This window comes from Anarrhichthys ocellatus, unplaced genomic scaffold (assembly GCF_004355925.1).
Source record: "Anarrhichthys ocellatus isolate YVR2014 unplaced genomic scaffold, GSC_Weel_1.0 scaffold14, whole genome shotgun sequence".
Taxonomy (NCBI): Eukaryota; Metazoa; Chordata; class Actinopteri; order Perciformes; family Anarhichadidae; genus Anarrhichthys; species Anarrhichthys ocellatus.
Genome location: NW_022280044.1, coordinates 7,087,063 through 7,107,529, shown reverse-complemented (window position 1 = coordinate 7,107,529; position 20,467 = coordinate 7,087,063). Strand labels below are relative to the sequence as shown.

Sequence of the window (20,467 nt, the reverse complement as noted above, 5' to 3'; positions counted from 1 at the left end):
ATTAAAGCAGGTAAAGCAATACAAATAACAGAGTAAGAAATATTAAAAATAAAAAATGCAAATATAAAAATGCACAATATATACATTTTAAAAACCTAATCTGTCAAACAGATTAGTAAACCGTGTATGCAAATGTACTAATTAAGTAATACATCCTCTTGTTTTACGTGTACATCTGCAAATGAGAACATTTTTAAGTGTCTTGTGTGTAATGCAGCCCTCAGACAGCATGCATTGTGGCGGAGTAAACAGTTGTTTGTTAAGCACAGAGGAGGCTATACTTAGAGTCCTGACATAAGGAGAGCTATTGATCTGCTGTCTTTCTTCTCTTTTCCTCCCTCCTTCTGAAAACAGATGGGAGCAGGAACAAGAGAGGACCGTAAAACTGGGCGGACTCGCCTCAAAACCTCTGAAGATAGTCAGCAGCAGAAGTCATGTAAAATAAGATCAGATAAAATAAACCTTTATCAGTCCCACGGCGAGGACATTTACAGGATTACAGCAGCATAGTGCAAGCGAACAAGAGACGCAAGTAGAAAAACAAGTATAATAAATACATAACCCCACAATGATTAAGTTAAAAAGAAACACTAATATATGTATAGTCTGACTGAATGGTTGTTCACTCCTCCATCCCTCATCTTTAAAGCGTAGCATTTGATTTGGCTACACTATAAGCACATGATCGTGTTATTTACATCCTGGAGAGGAAAATGCGGACAAATATGCTGGTTTTTTTTTGGTTTTGTTTAATCTAACAGATGCATTTAATTTGACGACGGTCACACAGGTTACTCCGATTATCTCGGGGGTTAAAGGAAAGAAAAGGTAAAAAAATAAAAAAAATGGGTTGTTGATTTACAGCAACCTCACAAGGTGATCAAGGGCACATAAAAAGGAGGAATGGTTTGAAAACACACACATAGGTTATACTCACACATCAAAGGGAGGAAAACATTCAGCCCTTAAGGAATAATCCATAAAAGCAGGATGTTCCACACAGATGCCTCATAAAGACACTGCAGGGCAAACAAGTCTGTATAACGTCAGCAGGGCGTCAGGCCTTCCATCCCCGAAGTCTAAAGAATAATGTGTTCTTTTATGACTGGCTGGGGGGGGCAATAATGCAATAACAGCAACAAAAAAAACAACACAACAGTCCTGTGTTAAGATGATCTCTATCCCACAACGACACTCAAACATTTTCATTATCATCATCTGACTGAATGGTGCAGGGTTAACACTTTACTTGAAGTCCCCCTATTCAGCATTTCTAAGCTAAACGTGTCATAATATAGTTTATAACGGTACAATTGTAGCGGTTAACATGCTTTGTGCTCAACTTGCTGCAGCACTGAATGGGACAATACGGTCGAGATTTAAATAATACAAAGTCGGTCAACTGTCTGAACTTAACATTCATTAATAAGTCACCTGCACGTCCTCAGCCAATCATGTTGTACATTACTGTTCACCACAGAACAGCACCTCCCCCTGGTGGTCTGGTTGTAACATCTCAGCTATAATGATCTGTGAATAAATGCACAGAAACAGAGGGAAGAAGTTTGAGTGGCAGCTGATATCTCACCATATAAAATAGAATATTCATGTGAGCCAATAAGACATTTGTTTTTTTAAAATGTGAAAATAGCAGTGGTGTTGGTTTTGAACGTACAGTCTTGTTTTTTTTTTGTTTTTTTTAAAGCACCGCAGAGCGCCATGTACGTCTGAATATTACAGACCATAAAGCATCAGTCTATCCATCCTTTTTGGCTTCCTCACGGCAGCCATTATTTTTTTTAAATAGAATATTACAATTTACTTTTCTATGATGTAGAAATATACGCTGAAATGCAGCTTCTATCATTAGTAATAAATGCGTCAGCAGGACATCATCAGTCCGACCAACTGCGAGTCCGTGGAGACCTCTTGTACACAGGACGTTCTTACCGTTGATTGACAATCCTGTAGTCTGGAATATCCTCCTCATTGAGAATTGATCTCCTCCTGTGGACATTTAGGAAACTCTGCTCCACCAGGCAGCTAAACAATGACCAACCTACCAAGCTTTTAAATGTTTATTTTATATATTCATGTTGTGTTTCTTCAATAACAAAAAGAAATCCTTACAAAGACAAACATTTTGGAGCAGAACTGTCTTCTTTTTTTTTTTTAAATAAAAAACATCAAAGAAAATGAAAATCACAGCTCTTGAACAAGCAACAATTGAGGTTTTGACAATCAGTAAAATAATACAGCAACATAATACTGTCAAAGACAACATCATTAAAAATAGACACCAATATACACTCCGATGTTATTTACATTGTTGTTATAAACTAAATCTAATACTTGTAACAAAATGATGCTGGACTAACACTTATTGTTCTCAGTGAGTGACATTAATCAAAGACTAATTAGCTAAAAGAACTCTTCAGGAAACAATTAACAAAATCAAATCAGAACAAAAACAAGTTATTATCCTTGTAAAAAATAAAAATAAAATTGTAAAAAGTTGTGGCGTCAGTCTTTGGTTGACTCTCTGCTTCCTGGTCGAAGGCTAAACACAAATGCACATGCGTTGGTTTTCCTGATTTCCTCGGCTGTTTTTTCCCCCCAGAGTGAACTGATGTCTCTGGAACATGAAGCAGTTTCAAGGCAAAGGAAAGTTAAGTACTTCCAGGAAGTGTGGGGGGGGAAGAAGCGCTTTAAATCAGTGCGTCCACACCTCGTTGGCCCACAGATGATTGTGGCGGAGCCAGCAGCGGGCAGAGGGAACGTCCAGCGTGAACACTTGATCCTGCGACGAGTTCACCGCCGTGTAGTGAACGATGAGTTTGGGCTGAGGGATGCAAGCTGCAGAGAGGATGCGGCTGGCGGCAGCGAGGTACTCGCTCTCGCAGCTTTGAGTCCTGGAAGAGGAGGAAGCAGGAAACATCATGCAACAAACGGATCACGTGACGCAAACACACAACATTACCTTTTGAGAGTGATGCTGAGGCAGGAAGTGGAGGGTTCTGAAAGGTGGAAGATGTCCGTTGCGTTGACAGTGATGAACATCTCCAGGGTGAGAGCCAGCTCCACCTCCCCCAGTCGACAGGGGACGATCAGGGCCATGAAACCAGGAGGAGACGACACACCCGGGTAGTAGCCGGTACCCAGAGAGTCTGAGGAACACACACACACACACACACACACACACACACACACACACACACACAACGAGGCAACCATTGAATTAACCCGTTAAAGCCATTCATTCCTCTAACATAATACTTTAATACGTTAATACTTACGCCTGAAGACTTCCCGTGCCCGGAGCCACAGGTTCTGCTTGACCAGTTTGTGCAAAAGCATCTGCAGCAGAGCGTGGTCCACCGGCAGCTTTCTAGAGAGCATGAAGTCCACTGCGTCCGAAGCCACAGGAAGCATCTGTCTGTCCACGCACACTCGCAGGTGAGAGTTGAACAGAGAACCATACCTGTAGATATCCACCACGTCTGGGGAAAAACAAAAAGGTACAAACAATCACAGACAGTACAACTGCTGTACTTCCCTATGAAACCGGTGGACTTTTAAGTCAGCACAACATATAACGCTGTAGATTTAACAGATATCATTGGGTTTACTTCAAAATAACTACATCCATCCGAGACTAATTGTCCGTGCTCATTGGGACATTGCTGCTCAGATGTCAGTTGTATTTCAATCGGTAACGTCTGATGCTCTTTGCTTTTGCTCATCAATTTTGTTAACAGGCGAGCAACTCTAAAGGCAGTAGAAAAACTAATTGAATTCCCTGAAACGAGTCATTCAGAGGCTTTCTGAAAGTGAAGTGCGCTCATACGTTTGACGTCTGTCGTCCAGGAATTCACAGAACCACAGTTACTGTCTGATACACATTTCTCTGAGCCGGAACATACAGTTATATAACAGCACATTGGATTTAAAGTGATAAGACAGTGATTGTGGACATTACAATGAGACTTTTCCTCTCTCACCGTTTGGCTCTTTGAGTCCGGGGAGGTTGCGGAGGACCTCCAGTGTGTCTCTGTGAGACGTTTTCTCAGCCAGACGCATCAACACACGAGTCCGACTCTCCAGATCAGCCGGCTCACACGGCCACGAGCACGAACTCAGGAACCATTTGTTTTCTGAATCAACAGAGAACAGATTTCTAAAGCGTAATCTCCAAAACGCCCATCCAGAAGCAACATGTGGGGCTGCTGCATGAGTAAGATCTTTACACACCGCAGGCGGTTTATATTATATTACTCTGTATTTATTATTTATATCTTTATTACTCATTTTGACCTTGGCAAAGGCAGCGCAGACCAGATCCACTCCTTCAGCTCTTGCCTTTCACAATAAAAGCCCTACATATATGCAGTAAACTGCATACGGGTTTACCAGAGGGAAATTCACACGGAGCTTTTTAGCTAAAAGGAAACTCAATATAACGGCTTACAGTAGCTTTAGACTATGAACAGTTTACCCCAGACACACTGCCAGATGCTACTCTGGGTCAACAGGGTGGCTGATCATCTGCTGCACTATAGGGGGCTCAGATAAACCGATCCCGTCTACGTATTTAGTCCCGGCTCACAGCGGTTACCTCGGAGTGTGTTCAGCGCTCCCTCCAGGCTGCCACTCAGGAGGAAGAGCTCCGTGGCCACGGTGACCAGGTAGCAGCGGGACGCTCCATCCTCGTTCCCAAACAAGCCCTTCAGTGTCGAGTAGTTCACTTTGGAAAAGGACAGCACCTCCACCACCCTCCGACCCTACACACACAAAGTACACAATAATGCGGCCTCTAGCTGGTGCGTTGCTTCAGCAAACCTATTCTTAAAAAACATCACAATAGAAATAAGTCTGAACCTATTCAATCTACCACTGAGGTGAATATTTAGAGCCCAATTGCACCATGTTGCACGCACGCACGCGTTTATTTACCTTGGCCCACTGATGCGTTTTGTGGTATCTCAACATGAGAGAGACTCCGATTCGGCCAAAAGAACTCCTGATCAGGCCGTCGACACCTTCGCTCTGACACACTAAAAAAAAATCAGAACAATCGAATGAGTCATGTATTGTTATGGGGAATGAGTCGCTACATGTTTTGTAAATGAAGTTCTTGTCTTTCTAATCCAAAGTAAAAGGTTTTACCCGTCTCAGCGAAGGCAGCAAAGGGCAGCGACAGCCTGTCTTTGCTCTCAGACAGCAGCGCGATGGTGATGCGGCCGCTGATCCTCCCCACCTGGTTGGGATACTGGCTGGACTGACAGATGGACCTGAACACCTCGCCCATCCGCCTCCAGTCCTCCTGCTTGGCACAAAGCTGACAGACAGAAAACATATTACGGTGAAAGATGGAACACAAAACCATTTCTATCCTTGGATAAGCTGACAGAAGAGATCTCCTGATGAACTGACCTCTATTTCTACGATGGAATGGGTCAGATTCAGGTATTCTGGAAGAGGTGCACCGGTGGATAAACTGTCATAATGAATATAAAGAGAGAGTAACCACGTAGGTTTGCAAAGGGTGAATTAACTACTTTTGTTCTTGTGATGCGAGTTGAAGTTCCACTTACTTGTGGTTACCGGACACTAAAACAAGGGAGTTTGTACCGACTGTCTGCTGGAACTCAGGGGTGTTTTTAACACAGTCAAGGCAGTCCAGACTCAGCACTAGACCTGCACTGACCATCTGTCAACACACATATACATAAATAATGTTTCCACATACACACAGATCCTACTACCCTGCGGTATGTTCAGTGTGTAGGCGTCGAGATACCTTGAATGTGAGCTGCATGAGTTCAGGTACAACACCCATGAGACCCTTTTCTCTCACGATGTTGAAGAGCGCCAACAGGAACTCATGGCCAGGCTAGCAAGAGAGGAGGAATGAGTTCATCAGCATCTATTTTAATGCACACTGTGGTGAAGGGTAATCTGAATGCTTCCTAGTAACCAGAACATGTGCTGCCCTCTGCTGGACTGCGCGGCATACTGCAGCGTGACTTTTTTTTGTGAACAGAAGGATGAAAATCACACTGACCACGATCCTGTGGGCCAAGCCGACGCTGAGGACCGAGAAGACGTCGGACACCATGCCGGCCTTCAGCAGAGCCCAGAGGAGAGACAGGAGCACCGGCATGGAGAAGTACACTCCTGGTGGGCTGCTCTGGTAGTAGCCTGTAAACACGGCTCCTGGAGGAACAAGGAGGTGGTTTTACTCGTGTAAGACACACCAACGGAGACTCGGGTGATGCAGAAAAGTAAAATAACAAAGGTGAAGGAGGACAGTGACTTTAGGGAGTGAGGTGAGGACATTCAAACAGAGGCACTCACGTAGGAGTAACATATGAACACCGTTTAAACAGACTATTAGGGTTTAAATTATTAAATAAATTGAAAACTCACCTGCCTTTTGAAGGCACATTGGATTTTTGGTGAAGCGTGTCACAGTTTCAACGCAAAACTGAAGGAAGAAAAAAGTGAAGCGACTGAAATGAAGTGTGGTATCACAGCAGAGGTTCAGCAGAGGGTGTTATTCTGCTGAGAGCTTTAGGATGAAGAATGACTATACATCAGAAGTTCATCATCTACTTACAGAATACTTCTCCCACACAACATTACCAGTTGTATATCAGTATATCATATACTTAGTTTGAGAGTAAAAAAACAAGAGAAAAGTCTTGATGAATTGGAGCAGCATAACGTAATGAAAACATTCATTTACAAACACACACGTCTTCGCCAAAACCGTATAATTTAAAACACGTTGGGCTTGTCCGGACTCACACGGATGAGACCGTTATGTGAAGTGTTTTAATAGTAAGGTCTTAGTGAAGATGCATGTTTAGGAAGTAGTGAGCGTAGCATTTGATGAATGAGACTTTGATTATACTGCACTGTTGTGAGAGTGTTAAACGTGTCCCCCATTTACTTCAGTTCATCAAGACTTTCCTCCATTTTTTAAATTGCTCGTACACTGTGGAGACATCTGAGAAAAACTCAAATTCATTTACACGCGATCATTTTGTCAGTGTGGTCATGATTTGGCGTGAGTACCTTCTCGTCTCCCTCCACCGGAACATGCTGGAAGCGACACATCTTGAACGCACAGGACAGAGACTCACTGAAGTACTGCCTGCAGTACTGAGGGTTCAGAGGACAGAGGATTATTCTGAATTAAATTGACAAGACGAAAAGATGAAGCGACTAACTAATAACCCACTCCCCCAGCTCCGTCATAATTTGTATTTTACAGCCCACACTAAAGCCAATAAACACGTTTATAACGAGGCCTGTTTTTGTGGGAAGACATGTGACTGGTGTGTATTTAATGCAACACTCACAGTATTTGATTTCTGACGCCTGAACTCCGTCATGTTTGCTGTGGTTGTGATCAAAGGCCCTGTGCAGAAAGCAGAGGAGCAAAAGAACACAGCAGCTGGAGGTTTGAACACTTGACTGAACATCAGTTCTCAGAGAAAACTAGACGCATTTGTCGTGTTTACCAGTTCTGGCGGACATAAGTGGAGGGATGTGACTATGCAGAGAGTTCATGGTAGGGATGGTCTGGCTCCTATTTATCAAACACAAGGATTATCAAAACGATGAAAGATTGAGAAGGTTGAAGACATGTTTCATCATCAAACCGCTACCTCTCCAGGACTCCGTTGACATGATTGTTGTTGGCATCCGGCTGACACTGTTCAGAGACACGAGACAGAATAAACGTGAAGTTTACTTCTTATTGTAGCAAATAAACCCGTTTGGTCAACATCCAGAGGCCTTCTGGATATTAGGAGGTGTAGGACAAAGTAAACAGTTGGCCTTTATCCCAGCTTCTGTGAGGAAACTAAATTAAATTGTTAATTGTAAAGTTTGGTTAATTATTTACGAAAGACACACCATGTCAGTCACAGAGCCCTCACTCTCTGCTGAACAGCCTACATTTGTCCACAAAAGCCAATTAAGTACATTAAAAATCCAGACTACAGATAGAGATTTGTATTAAAAGTCTGGTCGTCAGTTTATTTTGAAAAGATGTCCCTTTAGGAAAGAGGTTTGGAACCAGTGCATAAGGCCATTACTTCATCCATGACTACGGTGAGCGGACGTTCCGGTTTCTTTTCATCCTGGACTTTTATTTCTGCAGCGGGCCATGTGTTGCTTTGTGTTTTGGGAGGGGTGCTGCCGCCACACTGAGGTCTCCATGATCTGCTGGAACTCTCCTCTGTAAAACACACGGCGAAACAGTACAATCACAGGAGGATCTTCAGGTTAAATCAAACAAATGTTCACTAAAAGGTCTTCTTTTGTTGCAGAGGTTTTTAACTTCAGCATGTTGTGTTGTGGCTTAAAATGACTGTTTGCATCTTCTGACCCGTACCTTTGATATCAGGAATATCCAAGTGAAAATCACCATTAACTGGCGTCCATCTGCAAAAAAACAACAACAGTGATTTAATTTGTAATGAGCTACACAACTCATCTTTGACTGTGAGGAGACGCTATCAAATATATACGGGACCGTACCTTTGCTTCAACTCCAGTGATGCTCTGGCTATCCTCGACGACGGCGTTTTCACCACTCCCACAGGTCTGGCTTCAGGGGCCTTGGTGGCCCTGGTGAGGCCCAGTTTCAGCAGACTTCCCCGGGGCAGGTTTTCAAACAGCTCTGGATCCTCCTGGACCACGTCAACAAGCAGGATATCCTGTTCGTAAGCGGTGAACTCATCCAAAACGCTGTGCTGAAGATCGCCAGCGGCCTCTGCACGAGTTTCACCCCTTTCACTGCACACTATACTGAAGGCCCCGCCGTCATCTTCATCACTGCTGGGAGAAGAGCAGGGTTCTGTCAGCGCACCTGAGGCGAGGGCCGCCTCTAGTTTAGGGTCGGAGGGAACTTGTTCAGATATTTTGTTACCCTGTTCCACATCGTCTTCATCGTTGCCTGGAGAAGACTGAGGTTCACTTAAAGTTTCAGAGACTCCTTCCAATTCTTCACTACCATATTCAGGATAATCCGTAGAGTCTTTGTTTATTTCCTCCTCCTCCTCCTCTTCATCATCATCTGAACAGCCTGGTCTTTGAAGCAGGAGGCGTGTCCCTGAGGGCCCTCGTGGTGAGGTGACAGGAGAGAGCACTGGAGGAAGCAAAAACTCATTGGAGTCCGTTTCTACACACTTCTCCGCAAGGATGTTGCGCAACAATCCGTCTTTGACAACCACGTGGTTGAAGGGCCTAGTATCAGATGGTGAACATATGTCCTCAATCTCTTGCTCGTGTTGAGGGAGGAGGGGGTACGACTCGCATGAGGAGTCAGAGTTGTGAGGAGCAGAGGATGAAGTCCACAACATCCTTCGGGTTTCTTCACAGTAGAACAACGTTTCCTCTACAGTTTCGACCGTACATTCGGGTGAAAAGGGCGTTAGTGGTACACTTGCAGAATCAGCCAACTCGACACCTTCGACTGTCTTGAGTGGGACCGCTGACGGTGGGAGAGAGGACGGTGTGGCAGAGAGGCTGCTCGAACCATCGTGCGTAAATGGAGACGACATGGGAGACAAAGTAGTGGCGGTTTCACAGTCGCTAAGACCGAGAGCCGAGGGGGAAGGGGTAGACGTGTCGGCTTCAGGTCCGTTAACCAGCAAAGATGAGGCTGTGACGCGCTCTCTCCCACACCGACTTGGGTTGGAAAGGGTGGCCGACGCATCCGAGTGAAGACGGGCTAATGACACTTCTGCTTCCACAGCGTACGAAGACACATCACCATGTCTTCTCCCGTTTCTCTCTTCCGAACCGCTTTCTCCATCCTTGTCTCGCCTCTCTTCATCCCGACGACGAACCTGGTGGGCTGACGGTGCACCTGGGAGCCCGTCACTGGCTCGGTCGCTGGATGAGCCCGGCTCATTTTTATCCAATGGGGAGTCTCTGTTATCTCCAGCTGGCGGGTCTATAGGGCCAGCATGTACTCTACGTGTGCAGCCGCTGTTGGAGAAGGGCCAGGCCATGTAAGTGCGAGCACACGTACATTTTATTCGTCTTAAATAGACCCTCACTCTCTGGCAGGTGAATGATTCTAGTTCATCCCCCTCGTTCCCCTGACACGACCCTTCTGATGACATCTGTGCTGCGTCAGTTTCTGTGGGATTCTCAACCTCACCACGAGGTTTCTCGTGGACACAGTTTCCCGTCACAGCCGAACCAGAAGAGCTGCTGCCCACACACGCGTGCTCTAAACAAGACTGACTGTCATCAGACGTCAAAAGGCAGGTTTTCTCTTTGTCTCCAGAGTCAGTTTTCGCTGGGTCTCTGCAGCCGTTGCTCTCTAAATCCGGAGCGGATGGCAAAATCCCATCTTGGACACGATCCCCAAGCTTTATCCTCTTGTCTCTGTGAATCTCTGCTCCTGTCTGGCGATATAATGGCCCCGGATCCTCCTCAACACCTCTGTCCCACATGCCAGTCCCGCACTCCACCACCTTTTTCTTACGTTCACCTAGTGAGAGAGAAGCAGAACAGATCCCAGAGCTTTCACTAGTGCAGCTCTCGAGGAAACGACTGGATAATGTCCATACATCTGCACGCTCTCTCAGGCGTCCGGTCAGACCCCGAGAGCGACGGACGCTCTTCTCAGACTGAACTCTGGGAAAAAACTCGCCCTTTCGAGGTAGAGCGCTTTCCTCTTTTTTGCGGTGCCCGAAACAACCCGGCCCGAACTGAACCGCAATTCTCATCTCCTGCTTGAAGCAACACACGACCTTGGTCTTGAGCACATCCGGTAACATGTAGCCACAATCGGGACTAAAAGCAGCACATTTTTGAGCTACGTCGCATAGCATCACCTTCGGGTACCGGTCTATCCGTGCGATAATCTTCTTAGAGGTCTCAGTGGCCGTGATTTCCCTCTTGCTCTTAACCTCAACTGTGGGCCGCTCTGGCCCTGGGCTACTGCTTTGTGGCCCCTGTTTGCCCGATGTCTTCTGAGGTGGGGAAACGTGTTTACAGTCACCACAGAGACCACAGCCGGAGGCTCCGACAGCTCTTCTCAAAGAGCCCTCTGAACCAGCGAGTCCAGTGGGGCTCGGGTGTGCGTTTCTATCAACTTCTGCAAGTGGAAACAAATAGTGGAAAAGTGAATCACCATCTGGAATCATTAAGGACTAAATTAACCCATTTTATCACCACATATTGTGTGTGTGTGTGTGTGTGTGTGTGTGTGTGTGCGTGCGGTTAAACAGAAATGGATTCCCACCAATTTCAATTGGAAGATGAGACGAAAAGCTAACGGCTTTAGCTGCTATTATCATCTTATGTAACTCATTTATAATACAAATCTAAAGGTTTGTTACTTAACATAAATTACCCCCTTTACCTCATCCCTACACACAAAACACTAAAAGTCACGTTACTGTGACTTATTTAGATCACTGTTGCTATGTTTTAGCCGAGCCGTTAGCTTAGCATCTCACACGTTTCCCCCCCCAAACACAAAAAACAACAACACAGCAATTAGACAAAAGTTAGCTAAAACCTTTTACCTACCAAATAATATCCTCATCTAAAAAGAAAACTCTTAGTTGGAGTTTAATACCAGTAACTTCACACGCTTACACAACAACACAGCTAAAGTGCACCTTACTTGACAGTCCGGTGGATATCGACCGCGTTTTCGTTTGCGCTCGTGGAGGACACCCAGTGGACACCACGTGACACCCGGTGGACCTGGCCTTCGCTTTGATTTTACCCATAGTCACACGCGTTTTACGATTAACACCCACTTGTTTGGATTTACCGCGTCCACAACTAGATGTGCCCACACTCGCGTTAAGCTCGAGAGGAGTCTGGCGCCTTGTAGCCTCCATTTTTGACATTTTGGCCCTCGGTTTGACCCGTCGTTTATACGATGCGCCGTGTGCAGCAGCGGTGCAGAAGCACCAAGTGAACCTGAGCTCGCAGATCTTTCCGAGGCCGTGCAACAAAACGCCCTGGCTCCTCGTGTTCGGTTTGCTCCGTTGATACTTGCCCCTCGTGCACGGCCCCTCGTGCTTAACCTGCACGCTATACCGGCCGTTATTTATCCGGTTTGGCCTCTGCGTACCTACGCGACTCTCCAACGGCTCTCCTCCTCCGGGGCTGTTCGTACCGGTCGTACCGGTCACATTTTCTGGGCCAGTTAAAGCCGTTTGGACGGGTTCGTGCGACACCACTTTGGGTTCCTCTCGGGTTTTTTTGGACTCATTATTATTCACCGAGTTCGGGAGTCGTCGTCTCCGCCGCGGCTCCACATTTAGCCCAACGACATCTTTTAACGCGACTCGGTTTAGTTTAACCCTGCTAGAAGACGGTAACATGCTAACAGTTAATTAAAACAAATGGCTATGGAAAGCTGCAAAATAATACTTTCTTAACCTGGTTAGTAACCAGTGGTTACTATTTTTAAAAAGTTCTAAACTTCTCACTGCGTGACGTCGTCTAATCTAAACCCCGTCCCTAGCGTCCGTCTTTCCCTTCCGCTCACATTTATGAACTACAAGTTGGCATGGCGCTAAGGTGTGCCGGCCAGTCTGCGCATGCGCAAGGTGTCAATTAAGCATACACCTTTGCCTTCATATTTAAATATGTAAATACTTTGTTTTTATTCGCAACCTGATACATATTAGCCAAGAATATATGATTTAGATTATTCTCGTTTTCCACTAATCTGACAAAGTGAATTAAATTAAGAAATCATGACCAAAAAAAAGGAGTAAATAAATGAATTACGAGATAAATAAATAAAAAACAAGGCATAATCTAAATAATGTAAAACTACAACCATAAATTGACATAGAACTGAACTAAAAATAACATTTCACTGAAAAAATATATATATCATGGTTTATTTTACATCAGCTTTGTGTGTGATTACTCAGATGTGAATACTGACCATTGCACACACTGGGCAGGGGGCAAAGTATTTGATAAGTATTTGGTGTAGGAATGTGGACGCACAGGAAATGTAATTAGCAAAAGAGTGATCCTGGGATAACGATCTACTGGACAAAGTGAATAAATACATTTTAATCCTGAAGCGACTAGAGGTGATCAGCATAGTTTGGTCTGAGCACACAGCTGTTCATGCAGAGAGCTAAAAATAAATGTTTATACACATTCAGGTAATCATTTGCCTTTGCATTAAAATACTCAAATGAAGTAGATGCCTAAAACATGAAAGAGAATATTTTCCATTCTGCTTTGTGTTCAGAGTAAAACATATCTCAATACAATATAGTGTATATAGTGTATGCTAAGGCAACTCAGTAAGGAGACGTTATCAGAAACACAGCATCAACCTTCAACAGTTACAGTATTTTTTATTAAAAGACAAAACCACAGTCGTGTTTTTTAAATGCACATTTAATTCATTTATTTGGGAAAAATACAGTTTTAATTGTAAATCATGTAAATATTCATGTGTGTTCTGTGATAAATAGTTTTACATTTTTATTTGAGATATTTGCGGTTTGTTGTACTTTTTCCTTCTGATTCCTAATTTGAGGGGATGTGATGCAAAGGAAATATACCTCACATAGATCTGGACAAAGTCCTCGTGTCACAAGTGATTGAGAGTACAACACAAGAGAGTATAAAGCACCAGTTTGAAACACACGCTGACTGACTCCTTGAAGACCGAGGTGAGAGGGTGAGACCCTGGTGAGAGGGGTGAGGGTGAGACCCTGGTGTGAGGTGAGAGGGTGAGACCCTGGTGAGAGGGGTGAGGGTGAGACCCTGGTGTTGGGAAGTAGCCGTTCCCTGGTTGCGGCGGCCTGATTCACAACACCAGCTGTCCCGCCCCACCGAGCCAGCAGATGGCGCTCTGATGGTGGAAGAGGTTCTTCCACTGGTGAGCAGAGAAGTGGTTCCATCTCAATGCGTCCTCCCTCCTCCTCTCCCTCCTGGGGTGGTAGAGTCATCTCACTCTTCTCTCTCTTTCTCCTAATCTTCCCTACATCTGTGACAACGGGAAACAAGCAGAACATGCAAATTAGATTGAGAGGAAACCATTAGAGGTGAGACGTGAGGGAACTTTCTCTGGGCTCCTCTCGCTGAGCTCTCGTCATAAAAAGACCAGACGAGAGTGTCTGCTCCACCTCTCTACACCTGACAGGCATTACACCACCCTGGCTTCAGCTCCACAGCTCCCACAACATCCTCTATGCAAATTTTATAATCACACCCCAGCAACGAGGGATGTGTGTGTGTGTGTGTGTGTACGTAGAGTGAAGAGGAATATAAGCTTTTACTTAGCATATGAAATGAGTTGGGATTAGAATGAGATAAAGAGCGGAGTGAAGAGCAGAGGGAGTGTTACGAGAGAGGTCACTGATAATTTTGCTTCCGTGAAGCACTTTAAATCTTCCCGACTGCTCTCACAGGCGTTGGAATAGCACGCTGGGCTCAACTGAGGGATAAAATTACACCGGCTGTTTCACCAATAACCGTGCACTTCAAATTAAAACGTTGTAGAATATCAGCATGATATAAAACCGACATAAAAATTTTTATAGGAGAGGAAAAATCAAATGTGAGCCCTGCGAGCACAGACCAGTGAGGTAGATTCCTACAAATGGTTTCAGGGTTCAGTGTCTTGTTCTGGGACAACCGCCAGAAGTCTGTTGACGGCTCCAACCAACAGCTATTATCATTGTTTGTTATTCTTTTATTGTATTTTCTCAATTAAATATTTATGATCAATTACATATTTAGTATCTACAATGTTGGAAAATAGAGAAAATATCACAAAAGACACAGAAAAGCAAATTTGAGAAGCTAGAAGTTGCTTGACAAATTAATAAAAGGATGAATCGATCATCAAAGTAGTGAACAGCTGATTCATTTCCTGTCAATTGACATCAATGTATGGGCTAGTCGTCTCAGCTCTACAGTAAAGGGTGTTGTTTAAAGTTTATGTCCAAACGCCTGTCAGACTAGCAGTACAAACTAAATGTGTCATTACACAGGAAATCTTTTCTGTCTTAATTTGTTGACTGGGAGAAAGCGAACCTCTACAACCTGAACACTGTGTTCGAAACAGCATTCTTGTGGTGGTTATTAGGTGAAAAGAATAGAAATGAAGCGCTGCCTTTCATCAACAGAGTTAACTGTTCACAGAGACACATGGAGGGGGGGGGGGTTAAAGCACAGCAACCCTCTCAGTAGCTGATGGGAAATAAATATCAAGACAGAGAAATATGTGTATAAAAGACGTGCTGCTTCCCTTTATTCGCTCCGCCTCTCTGTTTGGCATGCGAGGCACTGTAGGTGCACAGCAGTTGCTCTTCCTCACACTCGTCCCCCCCCCCCCCCCATGTGTTGCTGTCCACTGAGAAATGCCTCTCTAGAGAAAAGGTATGTTTTTTTATGAATAATGTGAGACATTACATTGCAGTGGCCCCTTCTGCAGATAACTCAAGCATAAGCACATCGCCGTTTAAGATAAATCCACTATTGTGCAAGCAGAGCTTTGGCTGCGTTGTTGCAATTTTAAAATGTTCTCACCGAAACTTACGAGATGGAGCATTCACGTGTTTAGCTGTGTTGTTAAATGCAAATGCCGCATTTAAATCAGATTGATGTAACTGGCAGCGGCACAAGCATGAATACTAATGAGCGGCGGGCAAAATAGCAAAAACCTGAATTTCATGCGTAGGAGATTGTAAATTAGGAATCAAGGCAAATGATATAAATGTTCAGACTCCTAAGAGAGAAAAGATCGTTTATTGTAGTCCTTTTTATAACCAAGTCTTTGTACCAGACATTAGCTCATAGGATCTACATTTCTCTGCGTGCACATCTCCTTCATTGTCTTTCTCTGGACCGGTGTGAAGCAGCAGCTGAATTCCTTTAAATAGCCCTCTGCCTGCCTCATCATATGGTTGCTATGGCAGCCAGCCTTTCGTTTCAAGATAACGTCCACATGCTCGTGGAGACCTCCTCCACCTGAACGCTATGGATCCAAAGGAAAAAAGAGATCCGCAGAAGTCATGCATATGAATAATGTTCTGTGCGTCTACGTGTGATCGGTGTGGAGAATAATCAATACTGGAGCTGTGTGTGTGTGTATGTGTGTGTGTGTGTGTGTGTGTGTGTGAGACATCAATCCGCTGACATACATGTCTTATTGAAGGATATGAGGGAGGAGGAAAATGATAAGCAGGTAGAGAAGGAATACAATGGAAGAAATCTGAATCGAGATCAAAAGTGAAACAGATGAGTGAACAGCTGGTTCAAGAAATGGAGTGATACGGAGAGAAATGAAGGGTGAAAGAGAGGATGAATGAGCCGTGACATTTCTGAGCGAATGAAGGAATTGAAAGAAAGCAAAAAGGAGAGTATAATAGTGAATGCCATCTTTTTTAAAATGTCTCTTTTCCTAATACCTAGCTTTTTTTTTACCTGCTCTTTCCCATCTCCTCATCTCCTCGCTTCCATTCCCAGCCCCCATCCTTTGTCCTGCTTCTCTCTCCACAGTTAGTTTTTTATCCCGTGCTCTCAATCAGACATGTGCTTAGCTGAGGGTCAAACAGGACAGTAGCAGTGCAGGATTGTAGGCAGCTGTTGTGTGCTGCACGGATGTACCTCTCAAGCTGACTTTGTCCTGAATCCCTCCCATAAGTGCACTCAGGGAACTATTGTGAGGCTCAAAGGTGTGAAATCAATTACGGAGAGAGAGAGCAAGAGAGAGGAAGAGAGAGAGAGAGAGAAAAGGAACTATTGTATCAATCCTGTTAATATAGGCTGCATTAAACTCTGTGATCATTAAAAAGAAAATTTAAATATAAGAAAATATAACAGGCACTGCTGTTGTCCCAATTAACATTGTGTAAAAATGCTTAATTTTTTTTGGCATTATTTCATCTTTTTATTTTAATTTATGTCAAGTTTTGCCATTAATTCATTTCACATTACGCCATCAGTCACTTTGATAGAACATGAATAATCTGTAAAACTTGCATTGTGGGTTGAAAATATGAGATATTAGGCCTTAAATGTATTAATTAAATTGCACATACTTGGAGAACATGCTAATTTTGCAATATAGTGTGTATAGACCAGGTGGACAAAGTCATCAGTCATATGTTGAACTCACCTCGGGAAATCTATCTAAATGTTTATGAGACGAGTCCTTACAAGTGTCCTCAGCCTAAAAAGGGAGACAAATCAGCATGAAAAAAAAAATCCATATGCAGCCGTTTACGTTTAGAAATGATTTCAGGGAGAAAGACGAGTCAACAGAAGAGGAGGAGCCAAAAGGAAAGTCGATGAAGATGGCACCCTCCAGTTTCCTCTTGAAACACACAAGCAGGCTGATTGCATTTGAGAGAGTTGGGCGCGCTTCAGCGTCTCCTAATGCGCCTGTAAATTGAGTTGGAAAATGAAGACGCCTGTTGTCTGCACTCGGGATGGAAGCCAGGGAGGCAGAAAGCTTTGTATGGAGAACATCCTCCACATCTCTGTGTTTTAGACCCTCACTGTCAGCCAGCAGACCTCCACTTGTGTCAATCACTGTTCTCTTTTATTCCGCATCACAACATGCTGAGAAAGACAGAAACTTACAATATTACGTCCTTTAGTTTGGCTTTGTCTCTCTTTATGTGTGGGCTGCATCACCTCTCTCTCGCTCTCTCCGTCTTTTAATCAGATGATAAATGACTGCGTTAACAGAAATGAACAAGTCTCCTGGATTAGTGCACATTATTTTGTGCATTAGCGCTATCTGTGGCAACACACTGGGAGGCTGAGTGAGTGCACAAATAGAAACGACTGTGTTTTGTGTACGTTATTAAGGAGCTGTTGTGGTCAGCTCTGAGAGCAGCAGTGATAAGGATGCTGGTGGAGCATTTGCTAAGCATCCATTTCCTCTTTACTCGGGTCGAAGAGGCCCTTTGCCTAACACAGGGACACACACACACACACACACACACACACACACACACACACACACACACACACACACACACACACACACACACACACTCTCTGCTGTCCTCATGTTCCCTTTACTCAAAGGGTGGACATCAATATCTTTCCAATTAAATAGGTTAACAAAACAAGATTATTTCTTCACCCCGGCCGTTCAAACTTTATCTCTGTTATGGTCTTATTCTTAAATTGTCATTAGCATATCGGCGAATACCAGAAGCTCTTTCAAATGGGACCCAATAACACTAAATGGGCTTTTGGTCACTTCACTTACTGTAGCTCTTTAAGAGCTCATACGATAATATAACTAGTACAATACCTTTAAATGTGCTCCGTAATGAACATTTGCGAGTATATAAAATAACACATAAATTGACTAGAAGGCCATTTACTAAGATCATATTCTACTTTGCTAAATTGTATTTTAGAAGCTAGTTAATTTTGGCTTTTTATAATATGTTTTAAGTATTTTTTACAGTAAAAATGTGCTTTTACCCCGGATCTACAGTATTTATCAACTGTAAACGAATGGCTCCATTTGTAAAAAGCATTATTATTATTATTCACTCCAATCAATAGTAGAGGTATCTCACACACACCTATATGCACACATCCACAGACACACACGCATGCACACAACCACAGACACACCCATCACGGTGTGTTGCATGTGCACAGCGGTAAATTCCCTCATCGTCGTCTGCCCTCTGCTGCGTCTCTCCGGCATTTCGACTGAGCGGTGTGACCACGCTACTGCTTGGCAAACGCATTAGAAACAGCGGCAGAGAGTTTAATGTGTAAGCCCGACCCTCGGCTGTCACATTCAAGCTTCGCATACACACACACACACACACACACACACTCTCTCTCTCTCTCACATGAGCACACAAGCCGCCCGCCCACACAGTTGAGATAAGGCCTGAGCGCTGGTAGTCATTTAGTTCAGCTTTGTCTTTTTACAGCGTCTCCCTGATGAACTGCAGAAAAATGCTAGTACTTGCAGTATTTGAATTATTAGCAAAACGGCACAGCTTTAACTTAATCCAGTGATGCTTATAATCTGTGTGTGTGTGTGTGTGTGTGTGTGTGTAGTCTAATGTGAATGGGAGAAAAAGTGGGTATGTAAATGAGAGAATGCTGCTTATCTCGGTGCTAAAGTGTGTGTGTGAGGCTGAGAGTCTCCACCTCTGAAAGATATTATTTTGGACAAGTGACCTTAGAGGAGTCATTGCTCTCTTTGTGTCAAAGCATAAAGAAATATCCATAATTCAAACAAAGTCACTCGATATCTGCTATAAGATTACAGTGAATGAAACCTTGCTTTCTGTGCTACAATATAAACCTCTGCATGTCTCTTAACTTGTTCTATTGCGTGTTATAAACCAGGACCAGGAGTAGTGTTTTATGGACGACTCGAGATCGCCCCCCCCCCCCTTCTCTCTCACTCTTTCCCTAATGTAAGTATATCATTTGATAGTCTGGCCATTGGTTTAAGTGCAGATCTTTAAATTGACAAGTTCCTGCCTGATTCTTGCGGATGATTTTGGCACGGAGGCGTGCCAAAGGCGCACTAACCCTGATGACTGCAGGTTGCCAGTTCTGGGCCGGGCCACGGGTAGATAGCTGGCTGGGCGGCCGGCTGGGTGCTGGGCTGGCGAGGTGGAGAGCTGTAAAGAAACAACAAGGTCAGCTCTTTGGTAACACACATTCAGCACGTTGATGCTGGTCTGTGAAAATGACGACGTTCTGGAGACGGTGGACGTGAAGCCGAAAGGGCGACTCTCAGCATCGTCGCTATTTAAAGCGGAGAATCGAGTTTTATTTTCAAAAAGCTAAAAGGATCTTTTTACAGGTTCCAGGAAACACAATCATCAACTGTTACAGTACGGCGGTTTGACATAATGGCTCCTACACTCGAGGTATATTCAGGTGGGTAATTATGGATTAGCAGAGATCTCCGGTGAGCGGAGACTTCCCCTGACACAAAGCCGTCAGTAAAAAGCAAAGGCAGGATTACTCTCACATGGAGTTAGCGCAAACAAACATATACACACACACATAGACAAGTGCAGCTATACACGCACACACCTTAGACCTACACACTCTTGTCGGCCATCACAGACAGCGTGCCGGCTCGGCAGCCATTTTGCAAGGGCTGCTCTGGAATGTTCAATTAGGGTAATTGTTGCTTACGCCGACGTTTCTCAGCGTTACAGACATCGTGTACGCAACAAAGTACCGTCTCAGGCACCGTGCGACCGCACTCGCCTCCGAATTATACAAAAAAAAAAAATAAAAATCATGATTCCGAGGCCTCCGATGTCTTTCATCGGGCGCAGCAGAGGCCCCGCAGAGTAAACCACGACGTATATGACGGCCGGCATGTCAGTCAGTGTGCAGCCATGTGTGAACCGCACATGGTCATGAATGTATGTACGCAGCTCGTTATAACGTATGTGCTGAGGAGGGAGGGGGGGGGGGG

At 44.3% G+C, this 20,467-nt stretch overlaps 1 protein-coding gene across 3 annotated transcripts in view; it reads right to left on the bottom strand.

Moving 5' to 3' along the window:
• Positions 1-2,160: 2,160 nt before the first annotated feature.
• topaz1 (testis and ovary specific TOPAZ 1) overlaps positions 2,161-20,467 on the bottom strand; it is a 20,780-nt gene continuing 2,473 nt past the window's right edge. Inside the window, exons 2-22 of one of the 3 annotated variants that reach the window (XM_031854171.1) lie at positions 19,561-19,652; positions 11,663-14,014; positions 8,554-11,128; positions 8,408-8,457; positions 8,109-8,251; positions 7,677-7,723; positions 7,530-7,597; positions 7,368-7,426; positions 7,081-7,167; positions 6,430-6,487; positions 6,065-6,216; positions 5,801-5,893; positions 5,595-5,710; positions 5,434-5,497; positions 5,167-5,338; positions 4,954-5,054; positions 4,616-4,781; positions 4,002-4,154; positions 3,297-3,500; positions 2,981-3,167; positions 2,161-2,912 (exon numbers count right to left, since the gene is read on the bottom strand). In XM_031854171.1, the coding sequence (XP_031710031.1) occupies positions 2,714-2,912; positions 2,981-3,167; positions 3,297-3,500; positions 4,002-4,154; positions 4,616-4,781; positions 4,954-5,054; positions 5,167-5,338; positions 5,434-5,497; positions 5,595-5,710; positions 5,801-5,893; positions 6,065-6,216; positions 6,430-6,487; positions 7,081-7,167; positions 7,368-7,426; positions 7,530-7,597; positions 7,677-7,723; positions 8,109-8,251; positions 8,408-8,457; positions 8,554-11,128; positions 11,663-12,374 (5,406 nt within the window). In that variant the 5' untranslated portion in view covers positions 12,375-14,014; positions 19,561-19,652 and the 3' untranslated portion in view covers positions 2,161-2,713. Of the gene's footprint in view, positions 2,913-2,980; positions 3,168-3,296; positions 3,501-4,001; positions 4,155-4,615; positions 4,782-4,953; positions 5,055-5,166; positions 5,339-5,433; positions 5,498-5,594; positions 5,711-5,800; positions 5,894-6,064; positions 6,217-6,429; positions 6,488-7,080; positions 7,168-7,367; positions 7,427-7,529; positions 7,598-7,676; positions 7,724-8,108; positions 8,252-8,407; positions 8,458-8,553; positions 11,129-11,662; positions 20,457-20,467 lie in introns of those variants that run through there. The other 2 variants (XM_031854169.1, XM_031854170.1) reach the window with 2 other exon arrangements.